The 22,517-nt window shown below is 52.4% G+C and overlaps 3 protein-coding genes across 5 annotated transcripts in view; 2 read left to right on the forward strand and 1 right to left on the reverse strand.

Annotated features, from left to right (window-relative positions):
- The window catches only part of ZC3H4 (zinc finger CCCH-type containing 4), a 48,049-nt gene extending 43,960 nt beyond the window's left edge, over positions 1 to 4,089 (forward strand). Inside the window, exon 14 of the mRNA XM_060176929.1 lies at positions 750 to 4,089. Within this exon, the coding sequence (XP_060032912.1) occupies positions 750 to 2,272 (1,523 nt within the window). The 3' untranslated portion in view covers positions 2,273 to 4,089. The remainder of the gene's footprint in view (positions 1 to 749) is intronic.
- Positions 4,090 to 7,087: 2,998 nt separating this feature from the next.
- TMEM160 (transmembrane protein 160) lies at positions 7,088 to 11,778 on the forward strand. 2 transcript variants are annotated; one of them, XM_007535655.3, is made up of 3 exons: positions 7,090 to 7,334; positions 8,868 to 8,960; positions 11,443 to 11,778. In XM_007535655.3, exons 1-3 carry the CDS (start codon positions 7,127 to 7,129, stop codon positions 11,700 to 11,702), a joined length of 561 nt encoding a protein of 186 aa, XP_007535717.1. In that variant the 5' UTR covers positions 7,090 to 7,126; the 3' UTR covers positions 11,703 to 11,778. The 2 variants fall into 2 exon arrangements, with proteins under 2 accessions (XP_060032984.1, XP_007535717.1); XM_060177001.1 differs by lacking the exon at positions 8,868 to 8,960 and having other exon boundaries at positions 7,088 to 7,334.
- The window catches only part of NPAS1 (neuronal PAS domain protein 1), a 46,501-nt gene continuing 35,748 nt past the window's right edge, over positions 11,765 to 22,517 (reverse strand). For both annotated transcript variants that reach the window (XM_060176984.1, XM_060176976.1), the window contains 4 exons: positions 18,937 to 19,043; positions 18,518 to 18,665; positions 17,537 to 17,631; positions 11,765 to 12,503 (listed from right to left, as the gene is read on the reverse strand). In XM_060176984.1, the coding sequence (XP_060032967.1) occupies positions 12,055 to 12,503; positions 17,537 to 17,631; positions 18,518 to 18,665; positions 18,937 to 19,043 (799 nt within the window). In that variant the 3' untranslated portion in view covers positions 11,765 to 12,054. The remainder of the gene's footprint in view (positions 12,504 to 17,536; positions 17,632 to 18,517; positions 18,666 to 18,936; positions 19,044 to 22,517) is intronic.

The following is a 22,517-nucleotide window of genomic DNA, read 5'->3' on the forward strand; positions in this document are numbered from 1 at the left end:
GGGGAGCACTGTGCCGGGGTCTCCAGTTGTAGAAGAGTCAAGCCCCTTGCCCAGAGAGAGCCAGGGTGGCAGGCTGGGGCTGCTGCATGTGGGGGGTGGGGAGGCGACTGGCTGCCCAGCTGTGTCTTGGGGCTCAGTAGAACCCCTGATCCCATCCTATGGTGGGGGGAGACTAACCAGTCCCCAGAGGGGACAGCACCTAGCAGGACCTGATCCTTGTGCCTCTTGCAGCAGAGGCTGTTGGGGGAGGCTCATGGCCTCCCTTCCCCAGACCACACTCCTGGGAAGAAGCCAGCAGAGTGGGTGCTGGCATGGCTCAGTGACAGTCACAGGCAGCCAGCAGGTGGTGGCTGCTGCTGTGACAGGACGGACACATGCCGTCTGGAGCCTAAAGCTGGAGTCCCCAGGCAGCCCTGTCCTGGAGGCTCTGGTCCCAGCTGCCCAGAAGGTCGGGCCTGGACCAGGTTTGGGGTCAGCTAGTTCTTCCAGCTCGCTGTAGCACGGTGAGGGGTCTGTGGGGTCCAAGGCCGTCAGTCACAGCTGGCAGTTAGGACACCCGCTCCTGTTGATTATGAGGACACAGCGAGACAGAGTGCTTAGCACAGCTGGTGGTGGTGTGGTGTTTTTTGGGGGGTGACTGCCAACTCAGGACTTGGCCCCCCTGGACCTCAGGGATGGGGGGGGTCTGAGGGCACAGACCTTGGTAAATGCCGTGGTTATTCACCCGGGACCCCTCTGCTCTCTCTCAGGTGACACTGGGAACTGGTACTCGAGCGACGATGATGAGGGTGGGAGCAGTGTCACCTCCATCTTGAAGACCCTGAGGCAGCAGACCTCTAGTCGGCCCCAGGCTTCTGGCGGGGAGCTGACCGGCACTGGGCTGGGGGACCCCCGCCTCCAGAAGGGGCATGCTACTGGAAGTCGCCTGGCAGACCCCCGTCTCAGCCGGGACCCCAGACTTTCCCGCCACGCTGCCACCGAGGTGTCCAGTGGATCCGGTCCAGGGGATGCCGGACCCTCAGATCCACGGCTGGCTCGCACCCTGCCTGCCTCCAAATCTGAAGGTAGCCTTCATTCCAGCCCTGTGGGCCCCAGCAGCTCCAAGGCGACTGGGCCTCCGCCCGTGGAGGAGGAGGACGGGGAGCGGGCGCTGCGGGAGAAGGCTGTCAACATCCCCCTGGACCCACTGCCCGGCCACCCGCTGCGGGACCCTCGCTCCCAGCTGCAGCAGTTCAGCCACATCAAGAAGGACGTGACCCTGAGCAAGCCCAGCTTTGCCCGCACTGTGCTCTGGAACCCTGAGGACCTCATCCCCCTGCCCATCCCCAAGCAGGACTCGGTGCCCCCTGTGCCTGCTGCCCTGCAGTCTATGCCCACCCTGGACCCCCGGCTGCATCGCGGTGCCCCCTCAGGGCCCCCCACATCCCGACCCCGCCCTGGTGCCCCCGTGGACTCAGGGGCACCCGGCTCCAGCCTGCCCGACTTTGAGCTACTCTCCCGCATCCTCAAGACTGTCAACGCCACCGGCCCTGCAGCCACCCCCAGTGACAAGCCAAGTGACCCTCGGGTGCGCAAGGCCCCCACTGACCCCCGGCTGCAGAAGCCAGCCGATGCCACCGCTTCTGCCCGGGCTGCTAAGCCCGGTCCTACCGACCCACCCTCGCCCAGCACCAGCCCCGGCAGAGAGTCCTCGCCCCCGGCCACCGCTCCCTATGACCCCCGGGTTCTGGCGGCTGGCGGGCTGGGCCAGGGCAGCAGCAGTGGCCAGAGCAGCGTGCTGAGCGGCATCAGCCTCTACGACCCCAGGACTCCCAACGCTGGGGGCAAGGCTGCGGAACCCGCCGCCGAAGGAGCCACCCAGCCCAAGGGTGCCGAGGGCAGCAGCAACAATGGCAAAAGCCCCGCCGCCGCCAAGGCCAAGGAGCCTCCCTTTGTGCGCAAGTCAGCCCTGGAGCAGCCAGAGCCGGGCAAGCCAGGTGCCGACGGGGGCACCCCCACAGACAGATACAACAGCTACAACAGGCCCCGCGCCAAGGCTGCCGCCGCCACCACCCCTGCTGGCACCCCCCCAGCTGAAGGCGCCCCACCCCAACCCGGTGTTCACAACCTGCCTGTGCCCACGCTCTTCGGGACCGTGAAGCCAGCACCCAAGACGGGCTCCGGCAGCCCGTTTGCCGGCAACAGCCCGGCCCGGGAGGGTGAGCAGGACGCGGGGTCCCTGAAGGATGTCTTCAAAGGATTCGACCCCACGGCCTCTCCCTTTTGCCAGTAGTGTTCAGCCGGACCCAGCCACACTCCCCGCAGCTGCCTGCCCAGGGTGATCAGAGCAGAGGGGATTGCGGGGGGCCTGGGGGTGTCTGGGTGTCCTTTTCTTTTCTTCCTCTCTTTCCTTTTTTTAAAGTAGTGCTTTCTTTGACGTGGATAAATTGTACATAACCACCTTCAGTTCTGGTCAGTGCTGCCGGGGCTTCCAGCAGGCGCCCCTCCTCACCAGGCCCGATGCTCAGGGACTTGCTGAGGGTTGGGCCTCTGGTCTAGTGGCGGGGAATCCAGTGGACTTTCTGGGCAAAGCTTGCTGCCCCCCCACCTCCCTCCACCCACTCCCCAGGACATGGGGACAGTGGTGGCCCCCTCCCATGTGAGCCAGGAGCAGGCAGGCAAGGCACTTCAGAAGCGCAGACTGCCAGGGCCCCTGCGGGGCCGGGAGAAGAGCCCGAGAAAGCCAGCTGCCCCCCTTCTCTCTCCTGGATCCGCACATGGACCTCTCACCCGCCCTCACTGGGGGACCCCAGGGGAAGTGGGTCCCGGAGGGCTGGCCAGGTCCTCCTCAGTATTAGCTGCCCTGTGTCCCCACAGTGGCTGCACCCCTGCTCCCCTCTTGTCGGTCTCCGGGGTTCATCCTGGGCCGCAGAAGCCAGAGCGCCCCAGTCCCTGTGGGGCAGCTCAAGGATCCGTGGTGGGGCTGTCCCGCTGCTTCCCCACGCGGGGCCGGGGCAGCTCTCTGCACAAAGTGTTTGTTTTGCTTTCCCCTTGCACCTTCCTGCACCAGGTCTCTTAGGATGCGTTTGGTTTTCTTTTGCCCAGCCAAGCAGGTGCCCTGTTCAGAGGCGTGTGAGTTTGTGAGGGACTGAGATGTGGGGTGAGGCCTCTAGTCTGCAGCCCTCATCCCACCTCTCCCCAGGACCCAAAAGAAGGTGCACCCCATGGACGTGGCCTGGCGAGGCTGGCCCAAGGGCAGCTGGACTACGGTCGATCTGGTTCCCCAGGGGGCCTTTCTCTCCCACGAGTCATCTCAAGCCCAGGCAGTGCGTCTGAATTCCCCCACCTCCCTCCTGGGCCCAGCTCCCGGCCCCTGCACCTCAATAATAATGAAATCTGTACCCCCCCACTTCCTTGGCTTCTGAAACCATCCTGCCACCCCCCGCCCCAGGCAAAGAAATAGCCCTTGAGTTTGGGGCCAGAAGTGGGGGCACGTCTCAGGTTGGTTTTTGTCTTTTATTTTTTAACAATCATTAGTAAGATTTTTTTTTTTTCTTCATCTGGTAGAGTTGGCCTTGAGACCAAGCCTGCGCTCTTGATGTTTGTAAGATAAATCAGAAAATGCGCAGTGGCTGTGTGGGTTTCTGTGTTTTTTCTTTTCCCTCTGAGAGGATTTTCTTTTGTAACAAGAAATAATTAAATCCTTTTTTAAAATTGAAATCTATGGATGAAATAGAAGCTGGAACCACCTCCCCCTCCTTGGAATATTCAGCCTAAGAACCTCACAGAACTATGAATTCACCTGAAATTTTCATTTTTTGCCATCAGGCCGAGCTTTTAAAAGGAAAAAAAAAAAAAGTTCTCTAACCAGGATTGTAACAAAAAAAAAAAAAATTAAAAAGTGTAAATACTATTTCAGAGTTGAAAGTTGATGGTGCAAATATGTATATAACGTACTGTATTTTTACAATGATCGTCGCATGGCTCTGTCCCCCTCACCCCTTTTGTACTCCACATCTGTCTTCCAGAAATGTCTCCTGTCCTTTCTCCTGTGGTCTCTTAATCCAATAATTGTATTACTGCCATTAAAGGATGCAGTTATTTTAAAAAGTCTGTGTCTGTGGTCTCTCCTTGCTCCTCCCTCCACGTCTCTTGCTGGGTGAAGTGGGGGACACAGTAAAAAGGGGGCGACCACCTGGAGGTGTGGGGCTGGTGCCCACGATGATACTGTGGGAGCCAGGCCTCCTGATGGCAGTAGACCACCCATGTGGTTGGTGCAGGAGCTCCCAGTTCAGGGCCGGTCTCAGCATTCAGAAATACTAGGGTAGGGGTTGGCGGTAGCACAGCGGGTTAAGCGCATGTGGTGCGAAGCGCAAGGACCGGTGTAAGGATCCCGGTTCGAGCCCCCGGCTCCCCACCTGCAGGGGAGTCGTTTCACAGGTAGTGAGTGAAGCAGGTCTGCAGGTGTCTTATCTTTCACTCTGTCTTCCCCTCCTCTCCATTTCTCTCTGTCATATCCAACAATGACGACATCAATAACAACAATAATAACTACAACAATAAAACAAGGGCAACAAAAGGGAAAATAAATATTTTAAAATATACTAGGATGGGGAGTCGGGCTGTAGTGCAGCGGGTTAAGCGCAGGTGGCGCAAAGCACAAGGACCGGCATAAGGATCCCGGTTCGAACCCTGGCTCCCCACCTGCAGGGGAGTCGCTTCACAGGCGGTGAAGCAGGTCTGCAGGTGTCTATCTTTCCTCCTCTCTGTCTTCCCCTCCTCCCTCCATTTCTCTCTGTCCTATCCAACAGTCATGACAACAACAATAATAACTACAACAATAAAACAACAAGGGAAACAAAAGGGAATAAATAAAATAAATATTAAAAAAAAATACTAGGGTGACTAAACCCCATTCTGTGAACTTGCCCCTATATCATGATCATTATACTGTCTCTCCAGCCTATTTTTTTCTTAGATTTGTTGAATATCTATTTACTTCATGAAAAAGAAAACCAAAGCACGTGGGTGTCGAACATAGCATAATTGTATGCAAAGGGATTCATGGCTGAGGCTCCAAGGTCCCAGGTTCAGTCCCTCACACCAACGTAAACCAGAACTGGGCAGAACTCTGGGGGAAAAAAGCATCACTCTGGCACATGTGATGTCAAGGACCAAATTCAGGACTTCCTATTTGCAAGCTCAGCACAGCCTCCTGTGCCATATATATGGCGAGTCTTTTATATAACCCTTATGCTGTTTCCCAAGTTACTTCCTTTATCTTGCTTTACTGCACTAGCTAGGGGAAAATTGGGATCGAATTCAGCACCTCATGCTTGAGACTCCAAAGCTTTATCACTGTGCCACCTCCTGGACCACATGTGGAACTTTTTCAATTTTTATTTTTATTTTCTTTATTTATTTATTGGATAGAGACAGCCAAAAATTGAGAGGGAAGGGGGTGGTAGAGAATGGAAAGAGACACACCTGTAGCCCTGCTTCACCACTTGCAAAGCTCTCCCCTTGCAGGTGGGTACTGGGGGCTCGAACCTGGGTCCTCCAGCATTGTAACATGTGCACTCAACCAGGTGCACCACTGCTCGGCCCCTGGAGCTTTTTTTTTTTTTTTTTTTTTTTTATTTTATTGGTTTGTTCTTTGCTACAAGTGTTTTAACTTGGAGCTCTGCACATTCCATTTCTCCCAGTACACTAATTTCTTTAAATTTTTTTTTTTATCATTTTTATTTATTGGATAGAGACAGCCAGGAATCAAGAGGGAAGGGGTGATAGGGAGAGAGGCAAGAGAGACACCTGCAACACTGCTTCACCACTTGCAGAACTTTCCCCTTGCAGGTGGGGACCAGGGGCTCCAACCTGGTTCCTTGCACATTGTAACGTGCGCTTAACCAGGTGTGCCACCACCCGGCCCCCACTAATTGCTTTTCAGTTTAAGATAGAGGGTGAAGGACAGAGGAGAGAGAATGACAGAGACAGAACCAGGACAGAAACCACAGCTCTGCTCCACCACCACTTTTTTTTTTCTGGATAAATAAAAAAAAAACAATTTCAGTAACACACTTGCGTCTGCAACAGCCAGGCCCTGAGAAACAACCACCTCTAATTCAGAGCAGATTCCACTTCAAGTCCTCTCTTTCTTTTTTATTTATATCACAGCACCGCTCAGCTCTGGCTTATGGTAGTGCAGGGGATAGAATCTAGGATTTGGGGGCCTCAGGCACGACAGTCTTTTTGCATAACCATTATCCTGTAAGGGCCAGGTGGTTCCACCACCATTTTAATGGCGCTCCCACGTGGTGGTGGTGAGGGTTCCAACAAGTCTTTGCACACTGTAAATTGTGCGCTCTACCGGGTGAGCCATCTCCTTTTGTAAAGGTTCCCATTTGTAAACGTTCTTATATTACATCACTGGGAACTTTTTTTTTTAACCAGAGCACTGATCAGCTGTGACTTATGGTTGTGTGGGAGGATTGAACCTGGGACTTTAGAGCCTCAGGCATAACAGTCTGTTTGCATAACCATTATGCTATATCTACTCCTGCCCATCACTGCTAGTTACTGTTGAAAGTTGTGGGCCGGGGGACAGGGAGGGAATTACTGTGCATTTTACCCTTTTGCAAAATAATATTTTACAAGTAAATTTTTGCAAAGTTTTGTACCAAGTTCAAGATTTCAAAATACAATCAAGACACAATATTGCTGGCTCCCTCAGTGACGGGATTACTGGTGAGAAAAATGTTTTTCTCCTCTAGGCTGTCCGAAATTTCGCAAAGATTCTGTGTAAAGCGCCCCAAGTTTGGGGTGTGTTCATTGGATTTAGGGTTTAAAGGAATTAACAAAAACTACATATCCCGGCAGACATCGCGCCTACGGCTCCTGATAACCGACTCTCCCCGGGGACAATGAGCGCTGGTAGTCGTAGTCCTCTGACTGAAGTGAAGTGGAATTCTCAATACCGGCACGGATGCCAGAGGCGGGATTCACCGCCACACCGACCAATGGGCACTGCGCACTGGGCCCGAGTGGCTTGTTCTTGGCCAATGGGTGACGTGATTCTTTGGAGTGACGTTCAGTGCAGCCTACAGGCGACCACGGGGCGGGGCGGAACGCGGCGGCCCTAGTGCGAACCATGGGAGGAGGCTGGTGGTGGGCTCGGGCCGCCCGCCTGGCCCGACTCCGCTTCCGGGGGCCGCTGCTGCCGCCTCCGCGGCCCCGGAGTGGCGGCGGCCGGGGGTCCTTCGCCCCCGGCCATGGCCCCCGCGCCGGGGCCTCGCCACCCCCGGTGTCCGAACTAGACCGCGCGGACGCCTGGCTCCTCCGGAAGGCGCATGAGACAGGTTGGTAGCGGGGCTGGGGTCGACCCGGGTGGGGAGGAGGGGCTCCGCAAGCGGGATCTGGGGGTGCGGCTCCGGAGGGGGCAGCGCTTCCGTGGAAACGCCGGCTGCAAGAGCCCAGCCTGTTTGCAGAGAAGGGCTTGGGGGCTCCCCATCGGGGAGAGTGGGGGTGCGGGTCCCGGGGAGTGGGGTGCGGGAGGGACTGCAAGAGGCCGATGGGGTCGCACCCGTGCTTGCGAAGTGGGACACGCGTAGTGGCTGGAGAGGGGCCGCTCTGCGGAAGGCGGGAGCGTGGATCCCCCTCCGGCAAAGTTGGGGGGTGGGCTCCAGATTGGCCGAGGGGCGACCAATAGAAGGAAAGCTCTCGGCGGATTGGAGCGCGAAGTGATCTAGGCAGCAAGGGGGGGTGGGGTGGGGAGGGGCGAGTTGGATTGATCAGGGTCATCTCCATATAGGATGAGGCTGGGGATGCGAGGCGGTCGCCCCGCTAACCTGTTAACGCCACACTGAGGGCTTGAATGGAAAGCAGTGCCAGCCAGCAAATGGTAGTAGGTGCTGGCGTTTGAGTTAACCCAAGGAGAAGGCTGGGATGGGTCAAGAGTTCAGGAGGTCAGAGGAGCAAGTGGTGGGGGGTTGGGGGGGGTAATTGATGCAGAAGGCCTCTTAAGACTGGAGGTATCTTCCTGTCTTCAGATCCCAGCTCCTGCAATTTGGGACCCAGATTCTCTCACCTACCTTCCTTTAAAAAAGTTTTTTTTTAATTAATTTATTTTTTATATTTATTTATTTTCCCTTTTGTTGCCCTTTTTTTTCATTGTTGTTGTAGTTATTATTGTTATTGATATCACTGTTGTTAGGACAGAGAGAATTGGAGAGAGGAGGGGAAGACAGAGGGGGAGAGAAAGATAGACACCTGCAGACCTGCTTCACCGCCTGTGAAGCGACTCCCCTGCAGGTGGGGAGCCGGGGCTCTCTTTAATTAATTAATTAATTAATTTTTTAAAACACTTTAAAAAAAATTTTTTATTAATTTTATTTTTGAGAGAGATGCAGAGTGAGAGAAATACACACAGAGAGAGAAATACCAGAGCACTGCTCAGCTCTGGCTTATGGTGGTGCGGGGGATTGAACCTGGGACTTAGGAGCCTCAGGCATGAGAGTCTGTTTGCATAACCATTATGCTGTCTCCCCCGCCCCTTTTTAAATTTATTTTAATGAGAGAAAGACCAGAACACTGCTCAGCTCTGGCTGATGGTGGTGCTGGGAATTGAACTCGGGACCTCAGTTTCATGCATGAAAAGTTTTTTGCAGAACCTCTATGTCTCCCCAGCGCCTCTCCTTCACTTCTGCAGGCTGTCTGGACTGGGGCTCAGAATGGGAGTCGGGTGAGAGGTTTTTCTGGGGTAGGGGTCCTGCAGAGAGGAAGTGGGGATTTGGAGCAAGGTGAGGAGGAAATCGACTCCATTTGACCTTCAGGGTTGATGGGGACCAGGGCTTGACTCTCCTCCTCTCTCCCCTCCCACACCCACTCCCCAGCCTTCCTCTCCTGGTTCCGAAATGGCCTCCTGGCATCAGGCATAGGTGTCATCTCCTTCATGCAGAGTGACATGGGGCGGGAAGCTGCCTATGGTGAGTATAGACCATGTTGCGCCCACCCTCTCTGGCTATGGAAACCTCCCCCCTCTAGTAAAGGTAGACCCTGTTCTTCTACCAGCAGGGGATGCCTCACCCCATGCCAAGAGTCCATCACACTCTTTCCCATCACACACTAACTTGACCCCCCCCTGAGTGAGGTGATCTTGCCCATCAGCTTTCTCACTTAAAAGATGGGTGGGGGTGAGGAGGGGATGGGGGCTAGCTCCCATCTCTCAAAGCCTGTCTTTGCTTTCTGCCTGCTCATTTGACCCCGGACATTCAGACACTGTTTTCAAACCCATTTTCAAACTTCAGCCCTATACCTCTTCTGCCCTGTGATGATGTTAGTTTTGACCTACCTATGTCCTGCGTGTGTGTGTGTGTGTGTGTGCTGAGGGGCTCAAACTGTGTGTGTGTGTGTGTGTGTGCTGAGGGGCTCAAACTGTGTGTGTGTGTGTGTGATGAGGGGCTCAAACTGTGCGTGTGTGTGTGTGTGTGTGTGTGTGATGAGGGGCTCAAACTGTGCGTGTGTGTGTGTGTGTGTGTGTGTGATGAGGGGCTCAAACTGTGCGTGTGCGTGTGCGTGTGTGTGTGTGATGAGGGGCTCAAACTGTGCGTGTGCGTGTGTGTGTGCGTGTGTGTGTGTGATGAGGGGCTCAAACTGTGCGTGTGTGTGTGTGTGTGTGTGATGAGGGGCTCAAACTGCGTGTGTGTGTGTGTGTGTGTGTGTGTGTGTGATGAGGGGCTCAAACTGTGCGTGTGCGTGTGCGCGTGTGCGTGTGCGTGTGTGTGTGTGTGTGTGATGAGGGGCTCAAACTGTGCGTGTGTGTGTGTGTGTGTGTGTGATGAGGGGCTCAAACTGTGCGTGTGTGTGTGTGTGCGTGTGTGTGTGTGTGTGTGTGATGAGGGGCTCAAACTGTGCGTGTGTGTGTGTGTGTGATGAGGGGCTCAAACTGTGCGTGTGTGTGTGTGTGTGTGTGTGATGAGGGGCTCAAACTGTGCGTGTGTGTGTGTGTGTGATGAGGGGCTCAAACTGTGCGTGTGTGTGTGTGTGATGAGGGGCTCAAACTGTGCGTGTGTGTGTGTGTGTGTGCGTGTGTGTGTGTGATGAGGGGCTCAAACTGTGCGTGTGTGCGTGTGCGTGTGTGTGTGTGTGTGATGAGGGGCTCAAACTGTGCATGTGCGTGTGCGTGTGTGTGATGAGGGGCTCAAACTGTGCGTGTGTGTGCGTGTGTGTGTGTGCGTGTGCGCGTGCGCGCGCGCGCGCGCGCGTGTGCGTGTGTGTGTGTGTGTGCTGAGGGGCCCAAACTTGGACTCTGTGCACACGGCCCGGCAGAGGCACCACCCACTTGGCTATCTTCCTTCTCATCCTCTTCTATTTATTTATTTTATTTATTTATTTATTTTTACCAGAGCTGCACTGCTCAGCTCTGGCTGGTGGAGTGGCAGATTGAACCTAGGACTTGACAGAGCCTCAGGCATGAGAGTCAGTTTGCATAGCCATTATCCTATCTACCCCTGTCCCTCTTTTTTTTTTTTTTTTTTTTTCCCTCCAGGATTATCACTGGGGCTCGGTGCCTGCATTAGGAATCCACTGCTCCTGGAGGCCATTTTTCCCATTTTAGTTGCCCTTGTTGTTGCTGCTGTTGGATAGGACAGAGAGAAGTCGAGAGGGGAGGGGAAGATAGAGAGGGCTAGAGAAAGATAGACACCTGCAGACCTGCTTCACAACCTGTGAAGTGACCTCCCTGCAGGTGGGGAACTGGGGTCATGAGCTGGGATGCTTAAGCTGGCCCTTGTGCTTTGCGCTGGGTGTGCTTAACCTGCTGCGCTACTGCCCGGCCCCTCCCTCTTTTTAAAATATATTTTAATGACTTTTTTTAAAGTGCTTTTTAAAACTTTTTAAATTTGATATGACAGAAATTGAGAGGGAGAGGGGATAGAGGGAGAGTCCGAGAGACACCTGTAGACCTCTTTCACTGCTTGTGAAGCTTTCCCCTGCAGGTGGGGACTGGTGTTTGAAGCCGGGTCCTTGGGCATATGTACACTTAACCAGGTGTGCCACTTATTTTATTGATTTTAAACTTGTTTTTTCTTTTTTTCTTTTTACTAGAGCACTGCTCAGCTCTGGTTTATGGTGGTGCAGGGCACTGAACCTGAGACTTTGGAGCCTCAGGCATGAGAGTCTGTTTGCATAACCATTATGCTATCTACACACCTGCCAATTTTATTGATTTTAATTGAGAGAAAGACCACAGCAGCTCTGGCTGATGGTGGTGCTGGGGAATGAAACTGGGACCCCAGAGCCTCAGGCATGAGAGTCTGTTTGCATCACCATTAGTGCTATGGACCCCTGTGCGCATGAGACTCTTTTGCAGAACCATTATGCTGTCCACACCCCACCTTTCCTTTTTTTTTTTTTTTTTTTGTATTTGTGCTCAGTGCCCCTGGGCTGACCTAGCTCCTTTCCCCACAGGTTTCTTCTTGCTGGGCGGCCTGTGCGTGGTGTGGGGCGGTGCCTCCTACATGGTGGGCCTGGCGGCACTGCGAGGACCCATGCAGCTGTCTCTGGGGGGTGCGGCGGCAGGCGTAGGTGCTGTGCTGGCCGCCGGGCTGCTGTGGGCTTGTGCCGTGGGCCTCTACATGGGCCAGCTGGAGCTGGACGTGGAGCTGGTGCCGGAGGACGAGGGCCCAGCCGATGGCCCCGACGAGGCGGGCCGCCCACCCCCGGAGTGAGTGTGAGCAGCTGGACCCTGGCGCAGCCGGCCCGAGGGTCTGAGGACCTGGACATTAAACCTGACCCTACCCTGGCTCCATGGTTCGAGTGATGGTTCCTGTTGCTGATGATGGTGGGAAGGGGGTGGGAGAAGAGGGGATGGGGTGGGGATGGGCCTCTCCATGTCAGGTGATACCACCCAGAATCCGGAGACAGGACCTCTAAGCACCCAGAAACTAAGTCCAGAGTGTGTGTGGGGGGCAAGCAGGTGTTTATTCTCCAGATGGGCCACTGGGCAGACAACCCCCGCCCCCTTGCCCACCCTCACCCCCATATTCCAGAGTCCAGCTCAGCGGGGGGCTCCCCCCCGCATCAGTCCCCCTTCCGCTGCACCCTGGTGCCCGGGGATGCAGGGAAGGGCAGGCCCAGGGTGGGGTAGAAGGTATCCGGGAGGGGGGGCCCAGGACCCAGCCTCTGCAGGTGGGGGTACATGAGGCCCAGCTCCGTGGGGCCATATCGGATGGCACCAGGTGTGCACAGGCCCCGCACCATGGGGGGCAGGAAGCCTGGGTGGAGGAGGGAAGGTGACGGTGCTCCTGGGACCCCCAGACCCCAGGGCGGCACCAGGTCCTGCTTCAGGCCCCCAGCCCGGATGACAGACGTGAACTCTGGCCTGGGTGGCTCCTCCTCATCCTCACTGTCCTCAGCCCCCTTCGTCTCCTGGGTGGCTGCCTCCACTTTGATGCGTTTGGCTCGGCTCTGGGGGGCCTTGTCCTTGTCCTGAGGAGCAGCCTGCTTTTCTGGCACTGGTGGCTGGGGCTCTGGAGCAGGAGATGGGGGTACCATAGGGGCTTGGTTTCTACTGGGGCAACTTATGCCCTGTGGTTATGTGACCAGGACTGGTCTGGTGGCATCTGGGAATGTTACAAATGTTATAACAGAGGAAGGGGGTGCACCTGGGAGCTGGAAGCTGGGGTGCTACTTAACATCCCCCCAAACACACACACACACACACACACAACATCCCCAACATAAGCCTTGGCCCCAGTGTCAGAGTGTGTCAAAGCACAGTCCAGACTCACAAGTTCGCTAGAACTTTCTTCCATTAAAAAGGAACATGTTGGGAGTCGGGTGGTAGCTCAGTGGGTTAAGCTCGGGTGGCGCAAAAAGCAAGGACTGACTTAAAGATCCTGGTTCGATCCCCCGGCTCCCCACCTGCAGGGGAGTCACTTCACAGGTGGTAAAGCAGGTCTTCAAGTATCTTTCTCTCCCCCTCTCTGTCTTCCCCTCCTCTCTCCATTTCTCTCTACATTAATACCAACAACAATAATAACTACAACAATAAAACAACAAGGGCAACAAAAGGGAATAAAAAAATAAATATTAAAAGAAAAAGGGAACATGTTCCTGTATGCTCAGGGTCCTGAGAGCCTTCAATGGGGTGAGAACTGTGGTGTCTGAGGAGAGGACTCTACTTTTATTTATTTTTTTCCAGAGCACTGCTCAGCTCTGGTTTATGGGTTTATGGTAGTGCCAGAGATTGAACCTGGGACTTTGGAGCCCCAGGCATGAGAGTCTTTTTGCAGAACCACTATGCTGTCTCTCTAACCCTGAATGCTGCTTTCTCCCCGCCCCCCCCCACCCCCCCCAGACCCAGGAGTGAACCTAGAGCTGCTTTCATGTGTGATTCTAACTGGCTAACTGGCTGGCCTGATATATATATTAAACAGAATACTGCTCATCTCTGGCTTATGTTGGTGTGGGGGATTGAATCTGGGACTTTGGAGCCTCAGACCCCAGAGTCTCTTTGCATAACCATTATGTCATCTATCCCCACACCCCTGATTTATTTATTTTCCCCTCTTTGTTTTAGTATTTTTTAAAAAACAATTTTTTGGGGAGTTGGGCAAAGCGCAAGGACTGCCGTAAAGATCTAGGTTTGAGCCCCGGCTCCCCACCTGCAGGAGAAGTTGCTTCACAGGTGGTGAAGCAGGTCTGCAGGTGTCTATCCTTCTCTCCCCCTCTCTGTCTTCGCCTCCTCTCTCTCTCCATTCTCTGTGTCATATCCAACAATGATGACGTGAATAACAACAACAATAACTACAACAACAATAAAAAACAAGGGCAACAAAAGGGAAAATAAATATTAAAGAAAAAAATTTAATATTATTTATTCCATTTTGTTGCCCTTGTTTTATTGTTGTTGTTGTTATTGATGTCACCCTTTGTTGGATAGGACAGAGAGAAATGGAGAGAGGAGGGGAAGACGGGGGAGAGAAAAATAGACACCTGCAGACCTGCTTCACCGCCTGTCAAGCTACTCCCTTGCAGGTGGGGATCCATATGCTGGTCCTTGTGCTTTGCACCACATGCACTTAACCTGCTGTGCTACTGCCTGACTTTAGATTTTTTTTTTTTTAATATTCCCTTTTGTTGCCCTTGTAATTATTATTGTTGTTATTGATGTTGTTGTTGGATAGGACAGAGAAATGGAGAGGAGATGGAAGACAGAGGGGGAGAGAAAGATAGACACCTGCAGACCTGCTTCACTGCCTGTGAAGCGACACCCCTGCAGGTGGGGATCCTTATTCTGGTCCTTGTGCTTTGTGCCACATGCGCTTAACCCGCTGCACTACAGCCTGACTTTAGTATTCTTTTAATATTTATTTATTCCCTTTTGCTGCCCTTGTTGTAATTATTATTATTGTTGTTATTGATGTTGTCGTTGGATAGGACAGAGACATGGAGAGAGGAGGGGGAAGACGGGAAGAGAAAGACAGACACTTGCAGACCTGCTTCACTGCAGGGAGGGAGCCGAGGGCTTGAAGTGGGATCCTAAGGCTGGTCCTTGTTGTTTGTACCACATGTGCTTAACCCGATGTGCTACCGCCGGACTTTAGTATTTTTTTATATAGACAGAGAAATTGAGAATGAAGGGGAAATAAAAGAGACACCTGCAGTCCTGCTTCACCACTTGTAAAGCTTCCCTCCTGCAGGTGGGGAGTGGGGGCTTGAACCTGGGTCCTTAGTCACTGTAGCATGTGTATGCAGCCCGAGTTTGTTATATGTTCTTTTAGCTCATGGTGTACCCAAAGAATGCAACCAGAAGGGAGTCGGGCGGTAGCGCAGCAGGTTAAGCGCATGTGGCGCAAAGTGCAAGAACCAGCATAAGGATCCCGGTTCGAGCCCCGGCTCCCCACCTGCAGGGGAGTTGCTTCACAGGCAGAGAAGCAGGTCGGCAGGTGTCTTTCTCTCCCCCTCTCTGCCTTCCCCTCCTCTCTCCATTTCTCTCTGTCCTATCTAACAATGACGACATCAATAACAACAACAATAATAAAATAATAATAAAAAACAAGGGCAACAAAAGGAAAATAGAAAAAAATTTAAAAATTGGGGGGGGGGGGAAGGAAGGGCAGAGGGTAGATAGCATAATGGTTATGCAAACAGACTCTCATACCTGAGACTCCAAAGTCCCAGGTTCAATCCCCTGCACCACTGTAAGCCAGAGCTGAGCAGTGCTCTGGCACAAAGCGCAAGGACCGGCATAAGGATCCCGGTTTGAGCCCCTGGCTCCCCACCTGCAGGGGAGTCGCTTCACAAGTGGTGAAGCAGGTCTGCAAGTGTCTATCTTTCTCCCCCTCTCTGTCTTTCCCTCCTCTCTCCATTTCTCTCTGTTCAATCCAACAACAACATCAATAACAACAACAATCACTACAACAATAAAATAACAAGGGCAACAAAAGGAAATAAATATTTTAAAATATTAAAGGGGGAGTGTGAAGTGCACTTGGAATGAAGCATAAGGACCATAAGGATCCCGGTTCGAGCCCCTGGCTCCCCACCTGCAGAGGAGTCGCTTCACAGGTGGTGAAGCAGGTCTGCAGGTGTCTGTCTTTCTCTTCCCCTGTCTCCCCTCCTCTCTCCATTTCTCTCTGTCCTATCCAGCAACAATGACAGTAACAACAATAATAACTACAACAACAATAAAAAAACAAGGGCAACAAAAGGGAAAATAAAAATAAACTTTCTGGAACTGGGCTGTGGCACACCTGGTGGAGCACACCGGTTACCATGCATCAGGACCCGAGTTCAAGTCCCCATCCCCACCTGCAGAGGGGAAGCTTTAACAGTGGTAGAGCAGTGCTGCAGGTTTCTCCTTCTTTCCCTCTATCTCTCAGTCTCTCTTTGAAAGGAAGAAAAGGGGTGAGCACACATCTGACCTTGCACAATTTGAGCCTCCACTCCCATCTGCAGGGAGACGCTTCATGAGTGGTGAAGCATGTCTGCAAGTGTTTCACTTTCTCTCTTCCTCTGTTTTCCCCCTCTCCTCTCAAATTCTGTCTATCCTCTCTAATAAAAATGGGGGGGGGGGGTGCTGGCATTGAGCCCCAGCTAGAACTCTGGTGACAATAAAATAACAGAAAGCAAAAGAGGGGGAAGGGGAGAGAATGGGGTCAGACAATGTCAGGCCAGGTTGAGTACACATGTTACAATGAGCAAGGACCCGGGTTCAAGTCCCCATACCCCCATTTCAGGGGGGAAGCTTCATGAATGGCAAGGCAGTGCTGCAACTGTCTCTTTTACTCTCTGTCTCCCATTCTCTTTCAATTTCTCTCTGTCTCTATCCATTAAATAAATAAAATATTAGTAAATAAAAAAATTTTTTAAAAGAAGGAAAATGAGCATTCCACCGGGATCAGTGAATTCCTCATGCAGGCACCAAGCACCAGCAGTAACCCTAGTGGCAACAAAATAAAACAAAAAAATAGGAGTCGGGCGGTAGCAAGGCGGGTCAAGTACACATGGCGCGAAGCACAAGGACTGGCGTAAAGATCTCGGTTCAAGCCCCCGGCTCCCCACCTGCAGGGGAGTCGCTTCACAGGCGGTGAAGCAGGTCTGCAGGTGTCTGTCTTTCTCTCCCCCTCTCTGTCTTCCCCTCCTCTCTCCATTTCTCTCTGTCCTATCTAACAATGATGACATCAATAACAACAACAATAATAAATAAAATAATAAAAAAAAACAAGGGCAAAAAAGGGAAAAATAAATATAAAAAATAAAATAATAATATAATGGGGGTAGCCGGGCAGTGGGGCAGCGGGTTAAGCGCATATGGTGGAAAGTGCATGGAATGACACAAGGATCCTGGTTTGAGCCCCCAACCCCCCACCCGCAGGGGAGTCACTTCACAGGTGGTGAAGCAGGTCTGCAGGTGTCTATCTTTCTCTCCCCCCCTCTGTCTTCCCCTCCTCTCTCCATTTCTCTCTTTCCTATCCAATGATGATGGCATCAATAACAACAACAATAACTATAACAATTTGAAAAAAAAGGCAACAAAAGGGAAAAATAAATATTAAAAAAAATAATAAAATGGGGAGAGCCGGGCGGTGGGGCAGCAGGTTAAGTGCATATGGCAGAAAGTGCATGGACTGACAAGGATCCTGGTTTGAGCCCCCAGCTCCCCACCTCCAGGGGAGTTGATTCACAAGTGGTGAAGCAGGTCTGCAGGTGTCTTGTCTTTCCCCCTCTCTGTCTTCCCCTCCTCTCTCCATCTCTCTGTCCTATCCAGCAATGACAGCAATAACAACAATAACTACAACAACAATAAACAACAAGAGCAACAAAAGGGAACAATTAAATAAAATGAAATAAAATTGTTAATTTCCTGAGAGAGAGCCCAGAGCACCACCCCATCATGGGATGCCAGGGCTCAAACCCAGAGCTGAGGGCTTGGAAATCCACTTCTCTGTTGGCTGAAGCATTTCCCGAGTATGAAAATAGCTACACGAAGCCAGTAACACTGGATCTGGAGCACAGGGAAGCTTCTAGCAGTGTGGGGGGTATAGGTGGGGTTTACCTGTGGCTGCAGGCTCTGGGCTGGATGTGTCGTCCTGGGCCATGCTGGCTGGGAGCTGAAAGGCGTCCAGGGGTGTGTGGCCACTCTCGGCTTGGCTGGGAACAAGGCAGATGGGGCTGGGACAAGGAAGATGGCCTTATCCTGCCACCCCCACCTCCATACACACACAGCCACCTCTGGGGCTGCTCTCTCTCATATTTATTTATTTAGTTTATTTATTTTTACCAGAGCACTGCTCAGCTCTGGCTTATGGTGGTGCAGGGTACTGAACCTGGGACTTTGGAGCCTCAGGCATGAGAGTCTCTTTGCATAACCATGATGCTGTCTACCCTCTGATTCTCTTTCTTGTTAGAACAGAGAAATGGAGAGGGAAAAGGAAGATAGAAAGAGAGACACTGACATCCCTGCTCCACCATTCCTGATGTATTCCTTCCCCCTTGTGTGTGGAGACCAGGGGCTTGAACCTGGATTCTTGTTCCTGGTGATATATGTGCTTAACACTACCACCCCCTCCCTTTCTCCTTCCCTTTCACCAGGGATCAAAATCAGGCTCTCACCTATGCACTCCACCTCCCCGGCTCAATTTCTCTTATTTTTATTTATTTATTTCATTTATTTATTTATTCCCTTTTGTTGCCCTTGTTTTTTTATTGTTATAGTTATTATTGTTGTCGTTGTTGGATAGGACAGAGAGAAATGGAGAGAGGAGGGGAAGTCAGAGAGGGGTGAGAAAGAGAGACACCTGCAGACCGGCTTTGTTGCTTGTGAAGCTACTGCTGAGCTGGTGGGGACCTGGGGGCTCGAACCGGGATTCTTACTCCGATCCTTGAGCTTTGCACCACGTGCGCTTACCCGCTCCCCCACCACCCGACTCCCTCAATTTCTCTTCTATGGTGGCCCCTCAGCATGGCTCTACTGCCTAGACCCTCCCCCTTGATACCGTTCATGGTGTCCCATAGAGTCCTGGAGGTGTTGTCTCACCTGAGCACATAGCTGACCCACAGCACATGGCGTTCCGCGGGGCTCTTCCCGTTCACGGCCACAGTGGCCACAGACTGTAGCCACACAAAGCCCCCAGCCCTCTGCAGCCAGCGGTAGTAGCTGGTCACCACCTGGCCCTTGTCCAGCACTGTGCCCAGCCAGGGCATGGAGGGGGGGGCGGTCAGCAGGGCCACAACAGAGGTGAGGGGAGATGGAGCCAAGAGAGAGGTAGAAACCAGAGTCAGAGAGACTGAGGCATGGATACACCTGCTCGACCGAGGGTGAGTGCAGACCCCACCCGCCATGAGGGTCTCTTTGTTGCCTCTCCTGATTGGGTGAACTTGGGGCATGGCCAGCAGGATTGGCAGGTCAGCCCAGGGGTCCAGTTTGGGGTAAGGGGGTGGTGCTGGGGTCCTCACGGTCCAGGTGGCTCTGGCGGATCCTGGCGGCGTCCTGTCCGTGGATGAACTGGTAGCAGCTGCGCCCCACGAGCTCCGAGGGCCCCAGGTCCATGTGGTCACTGACTCTGAGGATGGGGGCCACAGAGAGAGAGAGAGGAGGGGAGCGGGGATCCCCAGGCCATGGGGAGGGAGGAATGAGGCAGGCGTGGAACTGGAATCATCTAGGGCCCAAACCCTAGAGCACTGGGGCCTCAGTTTCCCTCTTGGTGGAGTGGGTGGGAGGTATAATGTTCCTTTGCCAGCTTGGGTGGGGGTGGGGGTGGCCAGGTCAGCAGCTGGAGCACAGGGTGTGCATTGCCCATGTCCTGCCTTTTCTCATTAATGAAAAAAAAATTTTTTCCGGGGTTATCGCTGGAACCTTGTACCTGCACAGTCCCACCATCCTCAGTGGACTTAGTTTTTTTCTCTATTTTATTCAGTAGGACAGAGAGAAACTTGAGAAGGGAGGGTGAGATAGAGAGGGAGAAAGATAACTGTAGCCCTGCTTCACCGATCGTGAAGCTTTCCCCCCTCGTGAAGCTTCCCCCCCCCTCGTGAAGCTTCCCCCCTGCAGGATGGGGACCAGGGGCTCAGACCCAGGTTCCTGGGTATGGTACTAAATGCACTTAACGAGGTTTGCCACCTCCCAGCAACCCCCACCCCGACTTTTTTTTTCTTTTAACATTTTATTTATTAATTCATGAGAGAGCAAGAGAGAACCAGAGCATTGCTCTGGTATATGAGATGCCAAGGCTTGAATTCAGGACTTCATGCTTGAGAGTCCAAGGCTTTATCCACTGGGCCACTGCCTGTTTTTTTGTTTTTCTTTTTCATAGAGGGTGAGAAAGAAACAGAAGAAAAGGAGGAGAGACCCCACAGCACTGTTCCATCAGCTGTGAAGTTTCCCCTTTGCATGGTGCTCCCATGTGGTGCCAGGATCTCAAAGCCAGGACTTCACACATTGTAGTGTGCAGCCTACTGTGTGTGCTGTCACCTGGCCCCAGTAAGGCTTTTTTTTTTTTTTTCATCCAGGGTTATTACTGGGACTCAGTGCCAGCACTACAAACTCACTGCTCCTGGTGGCCAATTTTTCCATTTTATTGGATAGGACAGAGAGAAATTGAGAGGAGGGGAAGATAGAGAAGGAGAAAGGAAGATAGACATCTGCAGACCTGCTTCACTGCGTGCAAAGCATCCTCCCTGCAGCCGGTAAGACGGGGGCTCAAACCTGCATCCTTGTGTGGGTCCTTGTTATGTGCACTTAACCTGCTGAGCCCCCATGTGACCCCCAAAGTCTAATTTATTTATTTGCCTCCAGAGTTATTGCTGGGGCTCAGTGCCTGCACCATGAATCCACAGCTTCTGGAGGCTATTTCCCCCCCTTTTGTTGCCTTTGTTATTTTATTGTTGTTGTGGTTATGATTGTTGTTATTGATGTTGGGTAGAACAGAAATGGAGAGAGGAGGGGAAGACAGAGAGGAGGAGAGAAAGAGAGACACCTGCAGACCTGCTTCATTGCCTGTGAAGCGACCCCCATGAAGGTCCTTGTGCTTCACACCATGTGTGAAGCTTAACCCGTTGCACTACAGCCCGACCCCCTTATTTTTAAAAAAATCTTTATTTATTGATTGGATAGAGGCAGCCAGAAATTGAGAAGATGGGGAGATAGCCCTGTAGCCCTGCTTCACCACTTGAGAAGCTTTCCTTCTGCACGGGAGACTGGGGGCGCGAACCTGGGTCTTTGAGCACTGTAACGTGCACCACCACGTGGCACCCCAAAGTCTTTTTTTTCTTCAGATTTTAATTAACTTATTATTTGCTACTAGGGATATTGGTTTGAGCTTGGTGTCTGCACAACTCCACTTCTCCTGGGCTCCAATTTTATTTATTTATTTTCCCTTTTGTTGCCCTTTTTTTTTTTTATTGTTGTAGTTACTATTGCTGTCGTTGTTGGATAGGACAGAGAGAAATGGAGAGAGGAGGGTAAGACAGAGAGGAGGATAGAAAGACAGACACCTGGGAGTCGGGCTATAGTGCAGCGGGCTAAACGCAGGTGGCGCAAAGCACAAGGACCGGCATAAGGATCCCCACCTGCAGGGGAGTCGCTTCACAGGCGGTGAAGCAGGTCTGCAGGTGTCTATCTTTCTCTCCCCCTCTCTGTCTTCCCCTCCTCTCTCCATTTTTCTCTGTCCTATCCAACAACGACAAAAACAATAATAACTACAACAATAAAACAACAAGGGCAACAAAAGGGAATAAATAAATAAAATAAATATATAAAAAAAAATTTTTTTTTAAAAAAGAAAGACAGACACCTGCAGACCTGCTTCACTGCCTGTGAAGCGACTCCCCTGCAGGTGGGGAGCCGGGGGCTCGAACTGGGATCCCTACGCTAGTCCTTGCACTTAGCGCCGCCTGCGCTTAACCCGCTGCGCTACCGCCCGACTCCCTGCCCTTGTTTTTTATTATTGTTGTAGTTGAATAGGACAGAGAGAAATGGAGAGAGGAAGGGAAGACAGAGAGGGGGAGAGAAAGACACCTGCAGACCTGCTTCACCGCCTGTGAAGCGACTCCCCTGCAGGTGGGGAGCCGGGGTTCGAACCGGGATCCTTATGCCGGTCCTTGTGCTTTGCGCCACCTGTGCTTAACCCGCTGCGCTACAGCCCGACTCCCTGTTGGCTTTTTTTTTTTTTTTTTATTGTTGTAGTTATTATTGCTGTCGTTATTGTTGGACAGGACTGAGAGAAATGGAGAGAGGAGGGGAAGACAGAGAGGGGGAGAGAAAGATAGACACCTGCAGACCTGCTTCACCGCCTGTGAAGCGACTCCCCTGCAGGTGGGGAGCCGGGGGCTCGAACTGGGATCCTTACAGCGGTCCTTGCACTTAGCGCCGCCTGCGCTTAACCCGCTGCGCTACCGCCTGACTCCCTGCCCTTGTTTTTTATTATTGTTGTAGTTATTGTTGTAGTTGAATAGGACAGAGAGAAATGGAGAGAGGAAGGGAAAACAGAGAGGAGGAGAGAAAGACAGACACTTGCAGACCTGCTTCACCGCCTGTGAAGGGACTCCCCTGCAGGTGGGGAGCTGGGGCTCGAAACACGATCCTTGTGCCGGTCCTTGCACTTTGTGCCACGTGCGCTTAACCTGCAGCATTACTGCCTGACTCCCTATTTTTCTTAATCTTTGTTTTTTTTTTAAATTTTTTTATATTTATTTATTCCCATTTGTTGTTCTTGTTTTTTTTTATTGTTGTTATTATTGCAGTCGTTGGGTAGGACAGAGAGAAATGGAGAGAGGAGGGGAAGACAGAGAGGGGGAGAGAAAGACACCTGCAGACCTGCTTCACCACCTGTGAAGCGACTCCCCAGCAGGTGGGGAGCCGGGGGATGGAACCTGGATCCTTACACCGGTCCTTGCGCTTAGTGCCACCTGCGCTTAACCCGCTGCGCTACAGCCCGACTCCCCTATTTATTTTCTTATTGGAATGATAAGAGGAGAAAAAGAACCAGACATCACTCTGGTACATGTGCTGCTGGGGATTGAACTCAGGACCTCATGCT

Source organism: Erinaceus europaeus, chromosome 2, assembly GCF_950295315.1.
Source record: "Erinaceus europaeus chromosome 2, mEriEur2.1, whole genome shotgun sequence".
NCBI classification, from domain to species: Eukaryota; Metazoa; Chordata; class Mammalia; order Eulipotyphla; family Erinaceidae; genus Erinaceus; species Erinaceus europaeus.

Excerpts from the sequence above, each read along its gene's own strand:
- TMEM160 (XM_007535655.3), top strand. The coding sequence starts at position 7,127 with ATGGGAGGAGGCTGGTGGTGGGCTCGGGCCGCCCGCCTGGCCCGACTC. Across the intron at positions 7,335-8,867 it reads CCGGAAGGCGCATGAGACAG|CCTTCCTCTCCTGGTTCCGA; the intron begins GTTGGTAGCGGG and ends CCCACTCCCCAG. Across the intron at positions 8,961-11,442 it reads GGGGCGGGAAGCTGCCTATG|GTTTCTTCTTGCTGGGCGGC; the intron begins GTGAGTATAGAC and ends CTTTCCCCACAG.